This window comes from Pongo abelii, chromosome 1 (assembly GCF_028885655.2).
Source record: "Pongo abelii isolate AG06213 chromosome 1, NHGRI_mPonAbe1-v2.0_pri, whole genome shotgun sequence".
Lineage (NCBI taxonomy): Eukaryota > Metazoa > Chordata > Mammalia > Primates > Hominidae > Pongo > Pongo abelii.
Genome location: NC_071985.2, coordinates 171,151,186 through 171,175,759, shown reverse-complemented (window position 1 = coordinate 171,175,759; position 24,574 = coordinate 171,151,186). Strand labels below are relative to the sequence as shown.

The 24,574-nt window shown below is 41.4% G+C and overlaps 1 protein-coding gene across 7 annotated transcripts in view; it reads left to right on the top strand.

Moving 5' to 3' along the window:
- Nucleotides 1-24,574, top strand: part of PATJ (PATJ crumbs cell polarity complex component) — a 436,090-nt gene that overhangs the window by 241,595 nt on the left and 169,921 nt on the right. For all 7 annotated transcript variants that reach the window (XM_054533770.2, XM_054533763.2, XM_054533772.2 and 4 more), the window contains one exon: nt 24,118-24,314. In XM_054533770.2, the coding sequence (XP_054389745.1) occupies nt 24,118-24,314 (197 nt within the window). The remainder of the gene's footprint in view (nt 1-24,117; nt 24,315-24,574) is intronic.

Genomic DNA, 24,574 nt, shown 5'->3' with positions numbered 1-24,574 from the left:
TCAGTTTCTTTAGGTGTATGGGATAGATGCTTTCTTTCATTCGGTGGCTTTTCTTTAGAATACACATGTGGTCTCCTTCACTCTCAGTTGTTTTAACAAATGCAGATCTTGATCACAACATTAGCCTTAAATACCTTTTCAAGGGTCAACTTATTTTAAAAAATAGACTCTATGTTGTTTATTTTATTATGGTAAAAAATATATAAAATTTATCATCTTAACCATTTTAAGTGTACAGTTTAGTAGTGTTAAATATATTTAGATTGTTGTAAACTAGTTCTCCAAAACTTTATCTTCCCAAACTGAAATTCTTTTTTTTAATGTATTTTTTTTTATTATTATACTTTAAGTTCTAGGGTACATGTGCACAACGTGTAGGTTTGTTACATGTGTATACGTGTGCCATGTTGGTGTGCTGCACTCGTTAACTTGTCATTTACATTAGGTATATCTCCTAATGCTATCCCTCCCCACTCCCACCACCCCACAACAGGCCCCCGTGTGTGATGTTCCCCACCCTGTGTCCAAGTGTTCTCATTGTTCGATTCCCACCTATGAGTGAGAACATGCGGTGCCCAAACTGAAATTCTATACCTATTAAAAAATAACTTCCAGCTTTTTAAAAAAGTTTTATAAGAACTCCTTTTCCCCCATCGCTAGCACCTGGCAACCACCATTACAGTTTCTGTTTCTATGAATTTGACTACTTTAGATGCTTTGTGTAAGTGGAATCATATTGCATTGTGACTTTTTGTGACTACCTTATTTCACATAGCATAATTTTCTCAAAGTTCGTTCATGTTGTAGTATGTGACAGGGTTTTCTTCCTTTTGAAGGCTGCATAGTATTCCATTGTCTGTGTAGACCACTTTGTGTTTTTTTCCATTCATCTGATGGTGGACCTTTGAGTTGCTTCTACCTCTTGACTATTGTAAATAGTGCTGCTGTGAACATGAGTGTGCAAATATTTCTTCAAGACTTTGCTTTCAATTATTTTAGTGATATACCCAGAAATAGAATTGCTAGATCATATGATATTTCTGATTTTTTTGAGGTATGTCCATACTCTTCCATAGGGGTTATACCATTTTACAATCCTACCGACCATGCATAAGCATTCCAGTTTTTTCAAATCCTTGTCTATACTTGTTATTTGCTGGTTTTTTGTAGTAGCTACACTAGTGGGAGTGAGGTGATAGCTCATTGTGATTTTGATTTGCATTTCTCTAATTGATAAAATGTTGAGCATCTTTTCACATGCTTATTGGCTATTTGTATACCATGTTTGGAGAAATGTCTGTTTATGTCCTTTGGCAATTTTTAAATCAGATTATTTGATTTATATTTTGTTTTTTTAGGAGTTCTTTATATATTCTAGATATTATATACCCTTATCAGATAAATAATTTGCAAATATATTCTCCCATTCTGTGGGTTGCCATTTTACTGTTTTGATTGTGTACTTTGTTTTGTTTGTTTGAGACACAGCCTCGCTCTGTCGCCCAGGCTGGAGTGCAGTGGCATGATCTCAGCTCATTGCAACCTCCACCTCCCGGGTTCAAGCGATTCTCGTGCCTCAGCCTCCTGAGTAGCTGGGACTAGAGGCGCATGCCACCATACCTGGCTAATTTTGGTATTTTTAGTAGAGATGGGGTTTCACCATGTTGGCCAGACTGGTCTCGAACTCCTGACCTCAAGTGATCCGCCCGCCTCGGCCTCCCAAAGTGCTGGGATTACAGGCATGAGCCACCGTGCCTGGCCCTTGATTGTGTACTTTGAACAAATGTTTTAAATTTTGAAATTTTGGAGTGTACCATTTGTCTATTTGTTTTTTTCATGTTTTTTGTTTTTTGTTTTTTTGTAATCTGTGTTCTTGGTGTCATATCCAAGAAACAATTGCCAAATCCAAAGTTAGGAAGCTTGTCATCTATTTTTTCTTCTACAAATTTTATAGTTTGGAGTAATAGACTTACTTTTTCTCTCTTTATTTGACTTTAATTTTTAGAGCAGTATTAGGTTCAATGCAAACATAAGCAGAAAGTAGAGTTCCCAATACCTCCTCCCCCAACACACGGGCAACCTCTCCCACTATGAATATCCTACACCTGAGTACATTTGTTATATTCGACAAACCTGTATTGACACGTCATTATCACCGAGAGTCCATAATTTACATTAGAGTTCACTCTTGATATACGTTCTGTACATTTTGACAAATTATAATGACATGTATCTTACCACACAGTATTATACAGAGTAGTTTTACTGCCATGAAAATCCTTTGTGCTCTTCTATTCTTCCCAGGCTGGAGTGCAGCTCACTGCAGCCTCAAATGCCTGGGCTCAAGTGATCCTCCCACCTCTGCCTCCCGAGTAGCTAGGATTACAGGCATGTGCCACAAGCCTGGCTAATTTTTAAAAATTTTTTGTAAAGATGACCTCTTCATCTGTTGCCCAGGCTGGTCTCAAACTCCTAACCTCACACTAACGCCTGCTTTGGCCTCCCAAAGCTCTGGGATTATAGGTGTGAGCCACCACACCTGGCCACTCAAGAGGTTAACTTCGTTAATCCAGAAATTTTGAACTATTCAGAAGATACTATCATCAAAGTATTCAGTGTCCAAGTTGCAGAACTATAAGATACTTCTGAGAGTTTGTCACCTGGTCTAATACTCATTGAAGTAGAAATTTAATCAGTTATGTTTCCTTTCTCACAAGCAATCTTAATTAACGAAAGCTTCAAAACCACAAAACATTCTTTAAGACAATTACCAGCTCCTTTGCATGCTTTTAGAGCATGACAGTTTTTAAAGTTTTTTTCACAGATATTCTTTATTTTGATCATCTTACAAATTCTGTGAGATGGTAAAGGCAGGCAAGATAATTTACATTTAACTCATTGACCAGTCTGAGGCTGGACTAAGTTAAGTGAACTGCCCAGGATTTCATGGCTAGAAAGTAGAGTCCAGGTTCTTAACCCAAGTCATTGTCTCTCTACACTCTACCTCCTTGCCTCTTCTTTTGGCCATGAAAATATGAATATGCTGTTAGCCTCTTGCAGAAGTAAATAAGATTTTGTTAGTGTCTGGTTTCTTTCACCAATTGTTTAAAACAGCGTAAGGCCAGGTGTGGTGGCTCACATCTGTAGTACCAGCACTTTGGGAGGCCAAGGCAGAAGGATCACTTAAACTCAGGGTCTCTACAAAAAAATTTAAAAATTAGCCAGGCATGGTGGTGCACGCCTGTAGTCCCAGCTACTCAGGAGGCTGAGGTAAGAAGAGCACTTGAGCCTGTGAGGTCGAGGCTGCAATGAGCATGATCACGCCACTGCACTGTAGCCTGAGTGACAGAGTGAAATCCTGTCTCAAAAAATAAAAGAAAAAAGAAAAAACAGCATAGACTGTGACGTACTGTGGGGTGAAGCTATTAAACAGAAATATTTGTTATTGTTTAAAATTATTTGGGTGGCCAGGTATAGTGGCTCACTCCGGTAATCCCAACACTTTGGGAGGCCAAGGCAGAAGGATTGTGTGACCCCAGGAGTTTGAGACCATCCTGGAAACATTGTGAGACCCTATCTCTTAAAAAAAAATTATCCAGGTACAGTGGTGGGTACCTGTAATCACATCTATTTGGGCGGCCGAAGCAAAAGGATCACTTGAACATGGGAGGTTGAGGCTGCAGTGAGCCAAGACCATACCACTGCACTCCAACATGAGTGACAGAGTGAGACCTTATCTCTAAATAAATAAATAAATAAATAAATAAGTGTGAACAAAAATAATTATGTTTAGATTGAGTCTCTCTTATCTGAAATGCTTGGGACCAGAAGTGTTTCAGATTTTGGATTTTTTCAGATTTGGGAATATTTACATATACCTAATAAGCTATATGTGGGACACAAGCCTAAACATAAAATTCCTTTATGTTTTATATATGCCTTATACACATAGCCTGAACATAATTTTATACAATACTTTAAATAAATTTGCGCATGAAACAAAGTTTTGACTGTGACCCATCGCGTGAGGTCAGGTGTGGCTTCATGTGACTGTGACTTCATGTTGGTAGACAAAAAGTTGCAGATTTTTTAGCATTTCTAATTTTGGATTTTCAGATTAGGAATGCTCAACCTGTATTAAACAAATTATAGTATTGCTGATGTTCTTTCTCATAAAACTGTTTTTAAGGGATCTCATGGGATTTTCTGTTGTCATCATTTAAAAGTTAAATGTTAAAGCCATACTATGTACTGTGTCACTTTGTGGCTACTTCTTAAACTCTCATAACTGTTTCCTCATTTGTAAAAGAAATGACAACAATAATTTTTAAAAGCAAAGTTATGTAATTAAAATTGGTTTGCGTGGTACTTTAAGACACTCTCTATAAGAAATAAGGAAGGGAAGTTTTGGCTGTGAGGGAAGAAACTTCTGGTACATATAACTACTAGGTGTGAGGCATTAAGTTAAATACTTTACATTCTTTAATTCTGTGTTCTGCCATTCCTAGGGCAAGAAAAGTGGTTACTTTAAAGAACCAGATGCACAGTTAAGTAATTTTCAGGAGGTCAACAGGTACAGTGTGGCTTCAGGGGAATTTGCAAAATAGATCTTTTTGACTTCACCACGTACCTATTAGTGAAGTTCTTTCTAACTCTAAAGCTTGTATACTTTTTTTCGGATAGGCTCTGGTTCAAAATACCCCAAAAACAGTGTTTTTAATAATGATGAAACATTTGGATTACCCAAAAAAGATATTCTATCAGCTTAATCTTGGAATCTTTTCTTAAAATTTAATTCCTAGGGAAAGTAAAAGTGTATTAATTAGAAATTTTTATTAATAAATAGCCTGTTTCTTGACCAATTCAGATAATGACAAATTCATAAGCTTGTGTTTCTGTAATTTATTGACATATTAGGCTGTACCTACTCTGGGACAGAAACTCTGCCTACACGAGACAGAATTAGTTTCTTCTCTCATTGAGCTGACAAGAGAGTGGGGCTACGAGCAATAAATGACTAAAGATGACACAATAAAATACCGTCAAATCTCAGCTGGAATTCTGCTTCCTCCCTGAAGCTTATTCTGATGGTGATTGGAAATAATACGTATGTACAGGGCTCTGAGCACACAGCCCGATGGTTTCCTAAGCAGGTATGCAGAGAGAAGTTCCATGCTATCAGTCACTAAATGAACCAGGTCAGTTTGGCAAATAACATGTTTTAACCCTTTTTCTACATTCTACTACAGTTTCCTTTAATTACTGAAAACTACCATTATTTTTCCTTCTAGGAAATATAATTAAATATTAATGTTGTCAGTGCCACTGCTGATGACCACTATCTGATGCGGTGCGGAGCTCTTGTTGAGCATTATTGCATGACTGTGTGGTGACCAGGAAGCAAACTTAGCCCAACCCCAGCACATTTCTACTACAGTGTAACCATAGTGAGCTTACAACTCACCACTTTCATAGTGATTAAAGAACTATGTCCTCCTGATAATTTAAATATACAACAAATGATTCTAGAGAGTGTTCCTAAAATTACATTTGGCTTTTCGCAGTGCTGTTTTCAAAATTAAAGCATGTTTACTGTTTTAAGACTGAGTTAAAAATCTGAGGTAATAATCAGATCTTTTTTTATGAATCTCATATTCAGGCATTTCTAAGGACTATAAAGGCATTTTGAGCTGGGATAGGGACTTATCTTAGTGTTCTTAGTGTGCATAAGAATTTCATAAAGATCTTTTTTTTTTCTTTTTTAAATGGTGACTCCTTGGCCCCATCCCCAGAGATTTCAATTTTGTAGATATGACACGGAGCCCAGACACCAGCACTTCATACAGGACTACTTCTGGTGATCCTGGGACCACAGTGGGACATGCTGGTTAGGCATAGTGGTACACTTCTGTACCATTATGGTACACTTCTGTAGAAGTGGTACACTTCTGTAGAAAGGCTTCAAAGGACATGTCGAGCAAAACTGATATTGTGAGCCTGATAGTTTGAGCATGGGCGCCTATGTGACCACCAATTAGGATGGATAAACTTCCTTGTACTAAACTAATTTCATTTTATGTTTTAAGCCTAAAGGTGGTCAGTGAACTTGAACTTTGTCATTGTAGATTGATCATTTGTCAACTAGGTCTTCTCCATTAGATAATTGCCTCAGAGATACCCCCATCTCTCTCTCTCTCTCTCTCTTTTTTTTTTTGAGATAGAGTTTCGCTCTTGTTGCCAAGGCTAGAGTGCAATGACACGATCTTGGCTCACTGCAACCTCCACCTCCCAGGTTCAAGCGATTCTCCTGACTCAGCCTCCGAACAGTGAGCTGAGATCATGCCACTGCACTTCATCCAGGGTGACAGAACGAGACTCCATCTCAAAAAACAAACAAACAAACAGGCTTTCTGCTCCAAAAGCAAAGTGGTACCCTCAAGGCAGGAAGCCTGTACTTCTTTCCCTAAGCTAGCTTTGAAACAAAAAGTCACTTACTTTATACTAAAAAATAATAATTTAAAAATAACTCATTCTCTATCTCCTAGAAAAATGGGGGTACTCAGTTACAAAACTGGCTTAATTCATGAGGAGTTTTGGATGATATTGTTTTGCCATTCACTTGTGATTAAGCTCTATGACCTATAGTGTCCTTGATTGTGAAGATTCTGGACTGGTTTCCTTCCATCTCCAAACTAAGTGTGATTTCACTGTTGGTTTTTTTTTTTTTTTTTCCTGACAGAGTTTCACTCTGTTGCCCAGGCTGGAGTGCAGTGGCATAATCTTGGCTTTCTGTGACCTTGACCTCTTGGGTTCAGGCGTTCCTCCCACTTCAGCGTCCTGAGTAGCTGGGACTATAGGCATGAGCCACCACACCTGGTTAATGTTCTTTTATTTTTTGTAAAGATGGGGGTCTCACTGTGTTTCCCAGCTGGTCTCGAACTCCTGGACTCAAGCATTCTTCCTGCCTCAGCCTTCCAAAATGCTGGAATTACAGGCATGAGCCACCATGCCCAGACCCAAATTAAGTGTGATTCTTAAGAGTTTAGGTACTGATTGCCGAAGTTGAATCCTTCTTTGTCTCCTGTTATGTGACTGAAAGATCTCAAATCATATTTGAAACTTTTTATGCTTTTGATAGTACCTAATTCAATCTTTACTTCTTTTGTTTTCACCCTTATATCTCTAGCAAATAGCATAGTGCCTAGCCCAGAGCCAGTATTCAGAATTTTTTTTTAATAAATAAGTGGAGTAAAGTCAGCTATTCCTTTTTTCTCCAACTCTTTGAGTTCTTTTTAATCTCTTCCAGTTGATGCCCTTAATCCAGTGTACATCCATTCCTGTAATTGTTGGATACATGGTAATATCCTCCTAAATGGTCAGCTTTCCTATTCTTGCCCTGTCAGCCCTCCTTCCCACTGTTGAGTGGTAATTCATCTCCAAACACTGTTCAAAGCATTTCAGCATCTCTGCCTGGTCCAGATGTTTATAACCTCTGTCCACTTGGTCCTAGCAGCAGTTTCAGGCTTATTGTCTCCTTCATTCCTGAGCCCCAAGCCACATTCAGCCGCAGCTGTCTGTGGATACCATAAATCAGCCCAAAGTAGATTCTCACCTGCTTGTGTTTCACTCCATGCCTCTAAGGATCAGATAACAGCTTGCTTGTTAGCCTTCAGCTTCCTTTACTTTGGACTTCCAAAGAGTTCCAAAGCCTGTTGGCTTTCAAATTATTTTCTATTACCACATGCTAATTTTGCCTCTAATTTTTTCTGCACAAGTCTACTTTTATAGTTATGCTTGGTCTTCCTGTCTCTTTGTCCCCTCTTCAAGTCATCCTATGTGTGCTGCAGCCACGCTTCCTAAGGCTCAGCTCTGGGGATTGCCTATATGTGTTCCATGTCTCGCCTTAAATTGTCAATTCCAAAACGGCTGAGGAAGGTTTTAGGCTTTCCTTCTGCTACTCTAGCAGATGTGAACGTAATGTGCTTCTTTATTTTCTTTGTGCTGATGGGTAAACACACAGGATTTGAAGTGAGACAGACCCAAACCTAAAATGCAAATCTTACCAATTACTTCGAGTTTAGGCAAGTTCCATAACCTCCACTGGCCTCAGCTTCATTATCTGTAAGATGGGATGGTTATACTTATAGCATTGTTATGAGGGTTTTTTTTTTTTTTTATTGAGATGGAGTCTTGCTCTTGTCACCCAGGCTGCAGTGCAATGGCACAATCTCGGCTCACTGCAACCTCCGCCTCTCGGGTTTAAGTGATTCTCCTGCCTCAGCCTCCCAAGTAGATAGGATTACAGGCACCCACCCATCACGCCTGGCTAATTTTTGTATTTTTAGTAGACATGGGGTTTCTCCATCTTGGCCAGGCTGGTCTCGAGCTTCTGACCTCAGGTAATCCACCTGCCTCAGCTTCCCAAAGTGCTGGGATTACAGGCATGCGCCAATGTGCCCAGACTTGTTTTGTTCTTTTAGTTGTGAAAATTTTCAAACATTTACCAACATGAATAGTCAGCAAATTCTCCCATATATTCTCCCAGATTCAGTAATTACCAAGATTTTACTATACTCATTTCACCTATTCCTTATATTTTCTTTTATTTTTCTTTACTGAAATATTTTCAAATTATCCCCAGACACTATGTCATTTTATTCATACACATGCATCTCTTAAACATATAACTACAATACCATTAATTTTCCTAACATCATAATTTTTTGGTTTTTCTAATATATAATCTGTAATTAAATTTATTGTCGCCCTCCCCCTCTCCGGTCTCCCTCTCCCTCTCCCTCTCTGGTTTCCCTCTCCCTCTCCCTCTCTGGTCTCCCTCTCCCTCTCCCTCTCCGGTCTCCCTCTCCCTCTCCCTCTCCCTCTTCCTCCCCCTCTCCCCCTCCCTCTCCCTCTCCGTCTCCCTCTCCCCTTTCTTCGGTCTCCCTCTCCTTCTTTTTTCGGTCTCCCTCTGTTGCCGAAGCTGGACTGTACTGCCGTGATCTCGGCTGGCTGCAACCTCCCTGCCTCGGGCTCCTGTGACTCTCCTGCCTCGGCCTGCCGAGTGCCTGGGATTGCAGGCGGGCGCTGCCACGCCTCAATGGTTTTTGTATTTTTGGTGGAGACGGGGTTTCGCTGTGTTGACCGGGCTGGTCTCCAGCTCCTGGCCTCGAGTGATCTGCCTGCCTCGGCCTCCCGAGGTGCTGGGATTGCAGACGGAGTCCGGCTCACTCAGTGCTCAATGGTGCTCAGGCTGGAGTGCAGTGGCGTGATCTCGGCTCGCTACAACCTCCACCTACCAGCCTCCTGCCTTGGCCTCTTAAAGTGCTAAGATTACAGCCTCTGCCACGCCGCCACCCCGTCTAGGAAGTGAGGAGCGTCTCTGCCTGGCCGCCCATCGTCTGGGATGTGAGGAGCCCCTCTGCCCGGCCGTCCCGTCTGGGAAGTGAGAAGCGCCTCTGCCCGGCGGCCATCCCGTATAGGAAGTGAGGAACGTCTCTGCCCGGCCGCCCATCGTCTGGGATGTGAGGAGCGCCTCTGCCCGGCTGCCCCGTCTGGGAAGTGAGGAGCGCCTCTGCCCAGTCGCCCAACGTCTGGGAAGTGAGGAGCGCCTCTGCCCGGCGGCCCATCTGGGAGGTGAGGAGTGCCTCTTCCCGGCCGCCACCCCGTCTGGGAAGTGAGGAGCACCTCTGCCCGGCTGCCCCATCTGGGAGATGAGGAGCACCTCTGCCCAGCTGCCCCGTCTGGGAGGTGAGGAGCGCCTCTGCCTGGCCGCCAGCCCGTCTGGGAGGAAGTGAGGAGCGCCTCTGCCCGGCTGCCCCATCTGGGAAGTGAGGAGCGCCTCTGCCCGGCCGCCACCCTGTATGGGAAGTGAGGAGCGCCTCTGCCTGGCCACCCCGTCTGGGAGGTGAGGAGCGCTTCTGCCCGGCCGCCCCGTCTGGGAGGTGAGGAGCGCCTCTGCCCGGCCGCCACCCCGTCTGGGAGGAAGTGAGGAGCGCCTCTGCCCGGCCACCCATCGTCTGGGAAGTGAGGAGCGCCTCTGCCCGGCCGCCCCGTCTGGGAAGTGAGGAGTGCCTCTGCCTGGCCGCCACCCCGTCTGGGAGGAAGTGAGGAGCGCCTCTGCCTGGCCACCCCGTCTGGGAGGAAGTGAGGAGCGCCTCTGCCTGGCCACCCCGTCTGGGAGGTGAGGAGCGCCTCTGCCCGGCCGCCACCCCGTCTGGGAGGAAGTGAGGAGCACCTCTGCCCGGCCGCCCCGTCTGGGAAGCGAGGAGCGCCTCTGCCTGGCCGCCACCCCGTCTAGGAGGTGAGGAGTGCCTCTGCCCGGCCGCCCAGTCTGGGAAGTGAGGAGCGCCTCTGCCCGGCCGCCCCGTCTGGGAGGAAGTGAGGAGCGCCTCTGCCCGGCCGCCCCGTCTGGGAGGTGAGGAGCGCCTCTGCCCGGCCGCCCCGTCTGGGAGGTGAGGAGCGCCTCTGCCCGGCCGCCCCGTCTGGGAGGTGTACCCAACAGCTCCGAAGAGACAGCGACCATCGGGAGCGGGCCATGAGGACGATGGCGGTTTTGTTGAAAAGAAGGGGGGGGAAGTGTGGGGAAAGGAAGGAGAGATCAGATTGTTGCTGTGTCTGTGTAGAAAGAGGTGGGCATAGGAGACTCCATTTTGTTCTGACTAGGAGAAATTCTTCTGCCTTGGGATGCTGTTGATCTATGGCCTTTCCCCCAGCCCCTTGCTCTCTGAAACATGTGCTGTGTCAACTCAGGGTTAAATGGATTAAGGGCGGTGCAAGATGTGCTTTGTTAAACAGATGCTTGAAGGCAGCGTGCTCTTCAAGAGTCATCACCACTCCCTAATCTCAAGTACCCAGGGGCACAAACACTGCGGAAGGCCGCAGGGACCTCTGCCTAGGAAAACCAGAGACCTTTGTTCATGTGTTTATCTGCTGACCTTCTCTCCACTATTATCCTATGACCCTCCCATATCCCCCTCTCCGAGAAACACCCAAGAATGATCAATAAATACTTCATAAAAAAAAAAAATTATTGTCTCAAAATATATTTTTACAATTGGCTTGTTCAAATCAGATTCAAACAAGGTCCTCACATAATAGTATTTTTTGTTTGTTTGCTTGTTTTTTTAGAGATGGGGTCTCACTCTGTTGCTCGGGCTGGAGTGTAGTGGTGTGATGATGGTTCACTACATCCTCCACCTCCCAGGCTCAAGGGATTCTCCAACCTCAGCCACCCGCAGAGCTGGGATTACAGGCGTGTGCCACCACACCCAGCTAATTTTTTTGTATTTGTAGTAGAGATGGGGCTTTGCCATGTTGGCCAGGCTGATCTCGAACTCCTACCCTCAAGTAATTGGCCCACCTCAGCCTCCCAAAGTACTGGGATTACAGGCGTGAGCCACTGTGCCCAGCCCAAACTGGAAATTTTTTGGATTAGTGGATAGGTGATAAGAAATAAGGTAGAAGGTTTAAAAGGTTAATTCATCTTTCCCAGTGTAAGAAAAAGGAAATAATAGCAGAATTTTAAAAAGAAGATTAAAAAGGTTAATTGATGGGTTGTTTACAGCAATAATATTCCAATTTAGGTGTTTTGTAGAGACGTCGTAGAGTCCCCCCAGGAATGAGGGGTTGAGTGGGGGACTCCATTTAAGACTTTTTCTCCCAGATTCAACCAAAACACTGATTACAGGTATGATCCACTGTGCCGGCTGGCATTACAGTATTTTACATCTCTTTTTAAAAAAGAAATTTATTAGCTGGGTGCTGTGGTGAACACCTGTAGTCCCACAGCTATGCAGGAGGCTGAGGCAGGAGGATCCCTGAGGCCAGGAGTTTGAGGCTTAGTACACTTTGATGGGGCCTCTGTGAATAGCCAGTGTACTCTAGCCTGGGCAACATAGTAAGACTCAAAAAAAAAAACCTTAAAAAAAATTTTTTAATAAAAATATGTTGATTGAAATACATACAAACAGAAAACTGTGCTATAGTTTGCTGTATTTTCACAAAGAACATATTTCCATGTAACCACCATCCAGGTAATGAAATAAAACATTACTAATACCCAGAAGTCACTTTGTGCCTCCTCTGATTCACTGTTTCTTCTCTCTTCTCTGAAAGTCATCATTTTGTTATTTTCTATATTTGTTTATGGTTGATGTTGTTCATCTCTTACAGGAAGAGACATTTTCTCTACTTGTTTGGCCATTCATCTTCATATCTTCCTTCCTTCCTTCCTTCCTCCCTCCCTCCTTCCTTCCTTCCTTCCTTTCTTTATTCTTTCTTCTTTCCTTTTTTTGACAGAGTTTTTCGCTCTTGTTGCCTAGGCTGGAGTGCAATGGTGCGATCTTGGCTCACTGCAACCTCTGTCTCCTAGGTTCAAGCGATTCTTCTGCCTCAGCCTTCCTAGTAGCTGGGATTAAAGGCATATGCCACCATGCCCAGCTAATTTTGTATTTTTAGTAGAGACGGGGTTTCTCCGTGTTGGTCAGGCTGGTCTCAAACTCCCAACCTCAGGTGATCTGCCCGCCTCGGCCTCCCAAAGTGCTGGGATTACAGGCATGAGCCACTGCGCCCAGCCTATGCTGTTTCTTCTGATAAGTTACAGTTTCTTTTATATATTTTTACTTCTTAAATCTGAAAGTACTAACTCAGAGAATTAGAAGTTGGTTAGTGCATAAGAAAAATTAGATTGAGATGTTTATTCTACCTGATTTTTTTTAAGTGGAATTGTTATACTTGATGTATAGAAGAGTGTTTCAAAATGTTTTCTCTGTATTATATTATTCTTTGTTATTTGGAAACAGACCAGATAACTAAATGTTTCTGAAATTGTGTTGAGTCATTATTCCAGTGTGTTGAACATTTGCTATTAAAATACTGGGCGGTGAGTTGAATTAAGTTTCTTTCTTGGGAGAAAGGCTCTGTTACTTAGCAACACCTAATACCCTATGATGATAGGAAAACATACTGTGACAATAATGGAGAAATGTTATTGGCTTTCTTGGACAAGAAAAAGGCATGGACGCTTTGATAGAGAATTATTAGCAACTTGGGATTCCTTTCTTCAGATAACATTGTCCTGGGGCTAGAAAATCCATGTTTAAAACAAGCATGAGTGTTCAGCTGCATCAAGAGACTGTTCTTTCTCAGATATTCTAGTCTGATGTTCATTCAGGGATACTTGAATAAAGCCTGGTGCCAAAAGAAATAGTTTACTTATCTACTCATCTCTGATTTTTATTTAGAAATGGGAGGGCATCTAGGTTATTTGAAAAAAGAACTACAGCCACTTGACTAACACACTGCGTAAGTGGAGGGGAAGAGAAATATCTTCCCATCTTAGGTTAATGGCTGAGGGCTTTATAACAACAAAAGACAGATTAGGGCAGGTGCGGTGGCTCAGGCCTGTAATCCCAGCACTTCGGGAAGCCAAGGTGGGCGGATCACGAGGTCAGGAGATTGAGACCATCCCGTCCAACATGGTAAAACTCTGTCTCTACTAAAAATACAAAAATTAGCTGGATGTGTTGGTGTGCGCCTGTAATCCCAGCTACTCAGGAGGCTGAGGCAGGATAGTGGCTTGAACTCGGGAGGCGGAAATTGCAGTGAGCCGAGATCACGCCACTGCACTCCAGCCTGGCGACAGAGGGAGACTCCATCTCAAAAGAAAAAAAAAAAAAAGATTAGCAAAAGAAGAGCATACACATTTATTTAATATACACAGGAGACTTCATAAGGAAATGAAGTCCCAAGGAAACAAACCTGTGTGGTTTTTATGCTAGGTTTAAACCAAAGAAGTAAATAGCCATGGAGTGGTAAGGTTGGACAAAGGAGGCATGATCTAATGGTGACGAACTAGGAGGAACTTACTAAGGTCTATTGCTTAGATTCTTCTCTGTGTCCCTGTGTCTTCAGAGATAAGGATGCTCCCTTCCTCTGGGTATGGGCAGGGCACCTCTGTAATGAAGGTCTTATCACCTGCTTCAGGGGAAGATCAGAGAAATCCTTTTTAGGTTTTATGACCTGCTTCAGGGGAGAAGGGGTGGGAGGAGTGGGAGTTACCTTCCTGTCTCTGCTGTTTTCTCAAATGCCAAGATGCCATATTGTTACGTAGGGTGTACTGAATCCCATCAAAAGTCATTGAAAACAGCTGAGCATAGAGGCACATGCCTGTAGTCCCAGCTATTCAGGAGGCTGAGGCTGGAGGATTGCTTGAGCCTGGGAGGTTGGGGCTGCAGTGAGCCATGATTGTGCCACTGAACTCTAGCCTGGTCAACAGAATGAGACCCTGTCTCAAAAAAAATAAAAAATAAATAATAAAATCAGCAAAAGTCTATATAAAGATGGTTGTTGCTTTTACAAATATTTCCCAGAAATACCAGATGTGGAAGATTCTAGATCATTACAACACTTTTGATATTTTGTTGCCAAAAGCTAGTACTTATATAATTTGTGTGTGTGTGTGTGTGTGTGTGTGTGTGTGTGTGTGGTGTGCATTTTCATATAGTAAACAAAGTATGGGTTCTTTGGTGTTTTTCTTTCTTAATATTAAGAGAGAACTTCACTGGCTTCAAGTAAAAGAATACTCTTTACTCCACCTCTTTAAAATCATGTATTTTCAGTGAAATTGAAATTAGTAAATTTTAAGAAAATCATTCTCTATACATTTTCTTTCCACTTATCCTTTTCTCACCCCATTGGTTGCTGTGGCAACGACTCCCAGCAGCCCTTAGAGCAAATGCCAGGCCATGCGGGGTTCCCTGCAGTGGAGCCACATGTCTGATACTGCACAACAGTTTGTGCTGACTCAGCCATGCACAGGAGGAGTGCTACCATTTCTCTCTTAAGTTTTGAATTAAAAACTAAACTGGCATTGCAGTGTCTTGATTTTTTAAAAATGAAAAACCAAGTCAGTTTCAAAAACCAAATCATTTTTCCTTCTCCCCTTGAAATTCTAGGTTCAGCTTTTGTTGTACTTACTAAAGAAAAGCAATTGTCACAGAGATTACAGGAAACCCCAGAGATTTTGGATGGAGGGAGGCAGCCTAGGAGGCCGAGAGGAAGGGAAATCTGTTACGCCATCAAAATAGACCTTTTATTTAATCCTAAAGCCTGACTGTGGAGACAGAGATAGTGTCCATGTTAGATTAGTCTTGCGAAGGGCCTATTTAAAGGCTGCCTTAAATTTGGTCTCTGTGAACTTTTGTTGACTGTCATCATCAACATGTTTTTCCTGGAAAGAAATGAGTGCACTGCATGAGAGATTCATCTGTAGTTTACGAACCTAGTGGCCCATGAGAAGCACCTGAGCACCTTGTTACACAGATTCCTAAACCTTACCCCAGACAACCTGGCTCAGAATCTCAGCTTGTGGGGCCCAGTCATGGTTCTGTTTTATAAGTGCCAAGGGTGATATTTTAGGTAGTATGGGGGAGAAAGTATTATTTTTTCCTCACCCACTGCAAGGTTCATGGCTGAGACCCTTATAACAAAAAGCAGATTAACAAGAGAAAAGCATAACAAATTTGTTTATCCAAAATTTTATACAACACAGGAGCCTTCAGAAAGAAAGACCCAAAGACCCAGGGAAAACTGTGTTTTTATGGACAGTCCTGCAGAAGTATGACTGGAGGACAAAAGGGTATGATCTAGTGGCATGAAATTGGGGGGAACTCAGGAAAGCCTATTTGTTGTGATTTTTTTTTTTTGGAGACGGAGTCTCACTCTGTCGCCCAGGTTGGAGTGCAGTGACACAATCTCGGCTCAATGCAAGCTCCACCTCCCACGTTCAAGCGATTCTCCTGCCTCAGCCTCCCGAGTAGCTGGGACTACAGGCATGTGCCACCACATCCAGCTAATTTTGTATTTTTAGTAGAGACAGGGTTTCACCATGTTGGCCAGGCTGCTCTCAAACTCCTCCTCAGGTGATCCACCTGCCTTGGCCTCCCAAAGTGCTGGGGTATCAGGCATGAGCCTCAGCCTTGTTGCGATTCTTGTGCATCTCTGTATGCCATTCCCTTCCTCTGAGTATAGGGCAGGACACCTGTCACATACACATCTGCAGGGGAGAAGGGAGGGAGGTCAGAGAGTGACCTTCTTAGGTTTTGTGGCCTGCTTCTGGGAAGTGGGGGCAGGGGGCTTTCTAGTTTCTGTGGCCCACTTCAGGAGAAGGGGGTAAGAGAAGGTCAGAACACATAGTCCTGCTTCTGTGGTTTTCTCAGTTTCCTGCAGTGTAAAATACTCAGTCTGCTAAGGTGCTACAATTTAGGGTATTGTGTTCTGAATCCTGACAATAGCAATAAATCTAAGCCTGACAAATAATCTAGGGAGATAGGCCTGGGAACCATTGTTTCAGCTCTGAAGGGAACTTATTACCTAAAATGTCTACCAGTTGAAGAGATAGCTGTGGTGTGATGAACAGGTCACAGCACTTGGATCCAGCAGAAGTGACCCTGACATTGGCCAGGTCACCTCAGTTCTCCGAGTATCAGTCAATTCATCCGCAAATGGAGGCATTTACGAAGGTGTGGGGAAGAATCGATGACACAGTGAACTGTGAAATGTTTCTTTCATATAAGGAGGTATTATGACCATGTGAGGATTCTGACGATAGCTTCTTAAAACTGAGGGAGAAATTTGAAGTCATTTTATCTTTCCTTTAAAATGATATTGGAGAATTTTATACATGATTTGTTAGAGAAAAAAATTGAACTATATGCTAGAAGACTTTTTAACACTTTTCATATTTTGTTGCCAAAAGTTGGTACTGATGTAATTTATGTGTGTGTGGTGTGTATTTTTGTGTGGCAACAAAGGATGGGTTCTTTGTTTTTTCTGTTTCTTAATTTGAAGGGAGAACTTCATTGGCTTCAAGTATTAGGTTGGTGCAGAAGTCATTGTGGTTTTTTTCATTACTTTTATTGGCAAAAATCACAATTACTTTTGTACCAACCTAATAAAAGAATACTCTTTACCTCTTTAGTCTATAGTTTCTACCCGTAAATTAGCTTCATAACCTTATATGAGATTTTCATTCTTTGGTCTTATTTCTTTATCAAATGGAGTCTGAAAGTAAGGGGGGGTGACTGTAAGAGAAGGTCCATGATTTCTTAGTTCATTTCGCCTGAATTAAAAGTCTCTGATTTCATGATATGGTGAAAACATAGCAATTGATGTATCTGAAGGGCTGGACCTGTCATCTTTTAAACTCCATCTAACTATGAGTCTAAATAAAAGTCGTAGGATAACCCAAATTCTGAGGCCTGAAAATGTTAATAAAAATTCAACGGAAGTATATGTATTACAGAGTATTTGGCACTTTTATTATCTTATTATTATGCTTTCTGTTTTATGAGGCACTGAAAAAAATGATTACCTATAAATCTTTTTGCTTATCAAGTTTCTTCAGCTTGATAAAGTGGGTTTTAAAAAATAATGTGCACATAGTAATTTGTTTTTCTAGTAGTACTAATGGATTTTAATTTTGAATACAGCTCTAAAGAGGAAACTTTTATTTCTTTTAACTGAAGGGATAATTGTCTTTGAGAAAAAAATTGTATATGTCTAAAGCTTTTAGATTTCCTATCACTTTTATATAGCATTGTTTGGGGCAGTGTCAGAACAGTGTGTCCTAGCAATTGAAGAGGATCTTCAAAATCACTCATTTCTGTTTTCAGTAGGTTTAGATGGACTATCTAATATATGCCAGACACTGTTGTGGGTACAGAAGACTGCAGAGAGTTGGGTGGACAAGGAACTCGTGGAGTTTATATTCTAGGGGAGGGAAGTCGAAGGAAATAAGGAATCTAAAAAGATACTTTTCAGCTAGGACCAGGGTCTTGCTCTGTCACCCAGGCTGGAGTGCAGTGGCGTGATTGTGGCTCAGTGCAGCCTCAGCCTCCTGGGCTCAAGCAGTCTTCTCACCTCAGCCTCCCAAGTATCTGGGACTACAGGTGTCCACCCTCATGCCTGGCCGATGTTTTAATTTTTTGTAGAGATGGAGTCTTGCTGTATTGCCCAGGCTAGTCTTGAATTCCTGCCCTTAAGCAATCTTTCTGCCTTCCAAAATGCTGGGATTATGCACCTGGCCCCCAAAAATTATTAATAAAATTGTATAACTATGAAATACACTCAATTATTTTTTATTTTTTTATTCTTTTGAGGCAGAGTCTTGCTCTGTCACCCAGGCTGGAGTGCAGAGGTGCGATCTTGGCTCACTGCAACCTCCCCCTCCTGGGTTCAAGTGATTCTCCTGCCTTAGCCTCCCGATTAGCTGGGATTACAGGCATGTGTCACCATGCCATCTAATTTTTGTATTTTTAGTAGAGACAGGGTTTCACTATATTGGCCAGGCTGGTCTCAAACCCCTGACCTCACTAGTGATCTGCCCGCCTCAGCCTCCCAAAGTGCTGGGATTACAGGCATGAGCCACTGCGCTCGGCCTAAGTATACCTAGTTCTTTAATGTTTCAGGGTTGGGATTTTTTTGCTGAGCTTTATTCTGTTGAGCTTATTTCATTCTCCCACAAAACAGAAAACAATAAAAAGAAATTAAGGAAGCTGAATAACTCATCTGTTAGCATTTAGGCAAATAAAGTCAGAACAAAATAGATGCAGGATTATTGGAAATGTCAACCAAAACGAGGCCTTGGCATGATACAGTAGAAAGTGTAGCTGACCAGTGGGTTGAGAATTGGCTAGAACATCTATACTATTCAGTATAGTTTGCAGATATTAGTTGTTTTTCCTGACAACACACTAAAATAAGTGGGTAACTTCAGCTGCTGGTATTTTTCTCAATGCTCTTATCTCTCTGAATTATAACTAGTCATATGCGTGCTTGTCTCCAGTGATAGATTTTGAGGTCCTTGAAAACAAATTCAGCATTGTATTCCCTTTGTATCACAAGCCTGGCCTGAATTTGGATTCAATTCATAGTAATTCATTGAATAAGTAGGATTATAGTAGGGTCACAAAAAAGCATTGACTAGAAAAATATAGCTGCTGGTTTTGGCCAGGCATGGTGGCTCACGCCTATAATCCCAGCACTTTGGGAGGCCGACGTGGGCGGATCACAAGGTCAAGAGATGGAGACCATCTTGGCCAACATGGTGAAACCCCATCTCTACTAAAACTACAAAAGTTAGCTGGGTGTGGTGGCGCATGCCTGTAGTCCCAGCTACTCGGGAGGCTGAGGCAGGAGAATCGCTTGAACCCGGAAGGCGGAGGTTGCAGTGAACCGAAATCGCGCCACTGTACTCCAGCCTGGCGACAGAGCAAGACTCTGACTCAAAAAAAAAAAGAAGTCAGAATAATAAATCTATAACTTAGTCCCTCAGTGGGATATTGATAAGGGAACCAATTTTTTGAGGGTCTTTTAAGCCACTGATAGGGGTCTTTTTTAAATTGTGGTAAAATATACATAACAACATTTACTATTTTACTATCTTTAAGTGTATTGTTCAATGTTAAATACATTCACATTGTACAACCATCCATCTCCAGAACTTTTTTGTTTTCTCAAACAGAAACTACAGAAAGGGTTTTGACTCTACACTTGACTAGCACACAATTGTAAAGCTGTTTCGGTGGTCTCCATATCGCAGGACAAACATTTGATCCAGTGGTGGCATTTCTCTGCACCTGCAGATGTTCCAGGGTCTTCTCCCTGCCTCAAAGAAGAGAATCAGGGGAGAACAATGTTAGTCCCTTCCTCTAATGGTTCCCACCAGAGGGCTGTGTGGCTTTTCTTCATGCCGTCATGGGGAAAACTTCTTTCTTCCTTAAGTCTCCATTTTTCTTAAAACAAACAAAAAGTTAAGTAGAAAAGAGCAGCTTGGTCACCAACTTAAGACTAACTTTAAAACTCAATGTAACTATATCATGGAAACAAAAATCATGAGATTTTGTTTCCCCTAACATTATTTGGACTCCTATCTCCCAGGCATTTTTAGGAAACATCCACTTTTAAGGTAGCAACCCCATTTTACATAAGAAATCTGGGTTCATAGAGGTTTAGTAATTGGTCCAAGGAATCAGAGATGTTAAGTGCCTCAGCTTGTGTTTGAACTTAATTGTGACCCTAACCCTTACCCTTTCTATTCTGCCACAAGAATGTGTGATGCTTCAGCCTCCCAGAGTGCTGGGATCGCAGGCATGAGACACCGTGCCCAGCCTCATTTCAGTGTCTTTAATAGCTAGTAGTTCATTACAGTTTTACATTTATTCTTGCACTAAATATTGTGTTTTAATTTTTTTGAGAAATGTATCTACATCATATAGATTTTAAAATGTACCAACTTATAGTTCATATTGATGTACGGGCCATAATTTTATTTAAAAAACCTGTCTGCAGTTATTTTTCTCTTTTAGTTCTGTAATTTATTTTTATTTATTTATTTTTAGAGATGGGGGTCTTACTCTGTAGCCCAGGCTAAAGTGCAGTAGTACAGTCATGGCTCAGTGTAGCCTTGAACTCCTGGACTTAATGATCCTCCCACCTCAACCTCCAGAGCAGCCAAAATTATAGGCGTGTGCCACTATGCCGGGCTAACTTTTTAAATTTTTTGTACAAACGGGGTCTTGCTATGTTGCCCAGGCTTGTCTCAAACTCCTGGGCTCAAGCAGTCCTCCCAAAATGCTGGGATTATAAGCATGAGCCACTGTATCCAGCTTTGTAATTTATTTTCATCACCTATTTTTTCTCGTTAAGTTTTTAAAGAGCCTATCTTCTTAATGTTTTCTAAGAAGTAGGTTTTAATTTCACTGAACTTCAGAATGCATTTTTATTTTGTTTTGTTTGTTGGTAATAGTTCTATATTCATTCATTAGTAGATGCCCTTATCTTTTGCTATTTTCTGTCTTCTTATTTCTTTGCATTTGCTATGTATTTTTCCAATTTCTTAGTTATAATGCTTTTTTTTTTTTAACTTTTCTTGTTCTCTGGTAAATTCTTCAAAATTATAAAATTGCCTTCTAAGTTCTTCTTTAGCTGTGTCTCTCAAGTTTGACATCTAGAATTATAATTTTTCTTCAATTGTGAATACTGTATTTCTTAATTTTCTGTTTAAGATCTTGGGTTTTTTACTAATATTAATTTATTTCTAAACACCTGAGGTTTTTAAAGTTATCTTTTTATTGTTAATTTATAATTTTTTTGTTTTATTGCACTATATTTCAAGAACACAGCCTGTGTAATATTGAGTCTTTGAGAGCTATTGAAGTTTCTTTTATGGCCCAATATGCAGTCTGTTTCTGTACTTGTTCTGTGTGTGAGTTGCAAAAAATGTGCATTTTGTGTCTGTCAGTTGTAGAGTTCTCTTATATCTACTGAGTGTATTGTCTTGTTAAAGTTATCAACATCTTTTTTTTAAAAAAAAGATGCCTTATTACTTTCTGAGAGAGGTGTGTTAAAATTGGTGTTTCATGTTGTTTTCTTAACTGTGATATCATTTCTTAACCGTCTTATCCTGTAAGTCCAATAAACAAAGCAGATGAGAGCATAAGTATTCTGGTTGAATCTGGGAGAAAAGGTCTTAAATGGAGCCTCCTCTCAACCCCCATCCCTGGGGGACTCTATGGCACCTCTGCAGAACCCCTAAAATGGAATATTATTGCTATAAACAGCCTATCAATTAACCTTTCAGTCTTATTTCTGATCACCCACCCACTAGTCCAAAGAATTTCCAGTTTGCAGCCAACAGCTACCCATATTCTCCTCCCCATCCCAACTGCGTTTTCCTCTTGCCATTTCACCCACCAAGATTTTTCTTCACATAATCAAATTCCGTACCTTACTCAAGACTCTGCTTAAATTTTGCTAATTCCAAAAAATCTTTTCTAGCCATATCCATTCTTGGAATTCTAAAAGCAATTACTGGGGCCAGGCATGGTGGCTCACACCTGTAATCCCAGCACTATAAGAGGCCGAGGCAGGCAGATCACCTGAAATCAGGAGTTTGAGACCAGCTTGGGCCGCGTGGCGAAACCCTGTCTCTACTAAAAATAAAAAAATTAGCTGGGTGTGGTGGCGCACTCCTGTGATCCCAGCTACTCGGGAGGCTGAGGCACAAGAATCGCTTGAACCTGGGAGGTGGAGGTTGCCCTGACCCAAGATCGCACCACTGCTCTCCAGCCTGGGTGACAGAGCAAGACTTCATCTCAAAAAATAAAATAAAATAAAAGCAATTATTGGTAGCATAATTAATTTAATTTTATTCACTGATCTAATTAACTAATAAGTTAGTATTTATTCAGTGACCAGCAGTCGTAATGGTTGGGAATTCTAAAAATAATTGTAGTTGTTGAATATTTGTTGTGTTAACTTTATTTCTCCTATTATGCTGCGTGAGCGTCTTTACTGTAATGCATGTCTTACATGTCTCTGTTCATTCAAGTACCCACACAGCATCTTGTTCTTGGTTGCTGACCGGCAAAAATGCCTTGTATTTATTTACTTCAATGTTAATATGACTTAACTCTTTTCCTATATAGTTAACAGTTTTGTGATCTTGCAAGTCCTTCATTTTACTGTATTTTGCTAAATGTGTTCATTATTATTAGTAACAAGCCTTGTTCAGTGAGAGTTCTTTAAGATTCTCTTCAAAATTCTTGTAAAGCAGATTTATTTTCATTCTAAAATAAGCCCCCTCGTGCCTTATTCTTTTATTATAAATTTATGCATAAAGTCATTTTTATGAGTTTAAATTTATCTACTCACTTATAAAGCAGTGTTTGTTAAGTCTGGTAAAGTGATAGAGTGGACTGGGCTGTCTTCTTCCCCACTCTACCTTAAGACAAATGATTTGACTTGAGCTTTTAATTTGCAAGGTTCCCTCCTAAGGACAGCAAATGTAATATAAGTGAAGCATTAGAATGAGCATTTAGAGTTCCAAGAGGGTCACAATCCACTAATTTGTTATTTAAAAGCTGATGAGATGATTGCTTCCAGCCATGGTAGTAGGCATGAAGCCTTTGAGTGTGGTGGCACACCTAGCCTGATCTTGTGCTCTGTGGGGCACAGCACATGCTTAAAGCAGTACCATCCTTACACTGATTTGTCAGTGTGGTTTTGCTGCACAGAACCAACACAAGTGAGACATAGCCAGCCATCTCCTAAAACAGGTCCTTTTGACCCTAACATAGAGGTAGCAAAGTGAGACAGAAGATGGAATAAGAGAAGTATAGAACACCTATAAACTATGAGCCGCTAAGCCCTTCAACATGTATGTTGTTTAATTTTCTCAACATCCATGAAATGGATAGTAACAATTTACAGATGAAGAAGTGGAACCTCATAGAGATAAAACAATGTATTCATTGGTAGATATTGAGTAAGTGGTAGATTTGTGGAATGAATTCAAATAGACAGCTAAACCAACACCCTTAATTCCTCTTGCTTTTGCTCCCATAACCCAGTGTTATTTGGTACCCTTTGTATTAATATATATTAATGTAATTATTTAGAATTGTTGATTTTCTTTCCTACTGGACCATAAGTCCTAAGAGTAGAAACCATGATTGTTTTGTTCAGTGTTAAATCTCTAAGACCAAATACTTTGCTTGCCTTAAATCTGGTGCTCAGTTAATATTTTTGCTTCCCTTTTTAGTGCGAGTGGATTGGGGCAGATAGGAAGGGGACCATGGTTTCTACCACTTTGTGTTGATTGACTTAGGTAAGAAAAGAGTCCACAGAAAGTCTAGGCCAGTGTGAACCTGAACAATCAGAGGGTCTTATGGGTGAGTTAAACCTCTTAGGAGGAAATAAAATAATTTTTAACTATAACCTACATCTAAGGCCATGCATGACCTTAAGTACCTTCAATCTGAAAAATAAACTATTATAGAGCTTGGCACAGTGCCACATACTAGTAGTTCCAGCTACTTGGGAGGCTGAGGCAGGGGGATCACTTGAGCCCAGGAGTTGGAGGCTGTAGTGTGCTGTAGTCACACCTGTGAATAGCCACTGCAGCACTCCAGTCTGCGCAATATAGCAAGACTCTGTCTCTTAAAAAACAAAAAAGGTACCATAGTTGAGAAATCACAGTAAGGATGGGGAAATGCTGACATCTCAATAATACAAATCAAGCTACTCTATTTAATTTTTTTAAAATTCTTTTAATAGAAAAAATCAGACAAAGATATGCAGATCTGCCTGGAGAACTGCACATTATTGAACTTGAAAAAGATAAGAATGGACTTGGACTCAGCCTTGCTGGTAATAAAGACCGATCACGCATGAGCATATTTGTGGTGGGAATTAACCCAGAAGGACCTGCTGCCACAGATGGACGAATGCATATTGGAGATGAACTCTTAGAGGTGAGAAGCATATGTTTTTAACTTATCTTTTGGTGAAGTGGACGGGTGCAGTGGATGTTGTATAGGAAAATGAGGTGAAAGGGAAGAATAATGTAAAATTATATTTCCTTCACCTACTTAAAATCATTTTTCAAAGCAAGAACAGAAATCAAACTGTTGCTTGCAAATGTTATTTGCTGCGTAAGTAAAAACTAATCTCACAGAATATTTTAGAAGTTCTTCAGTAAAATATCATGGAAACATATTAAAACCTGTTTTTA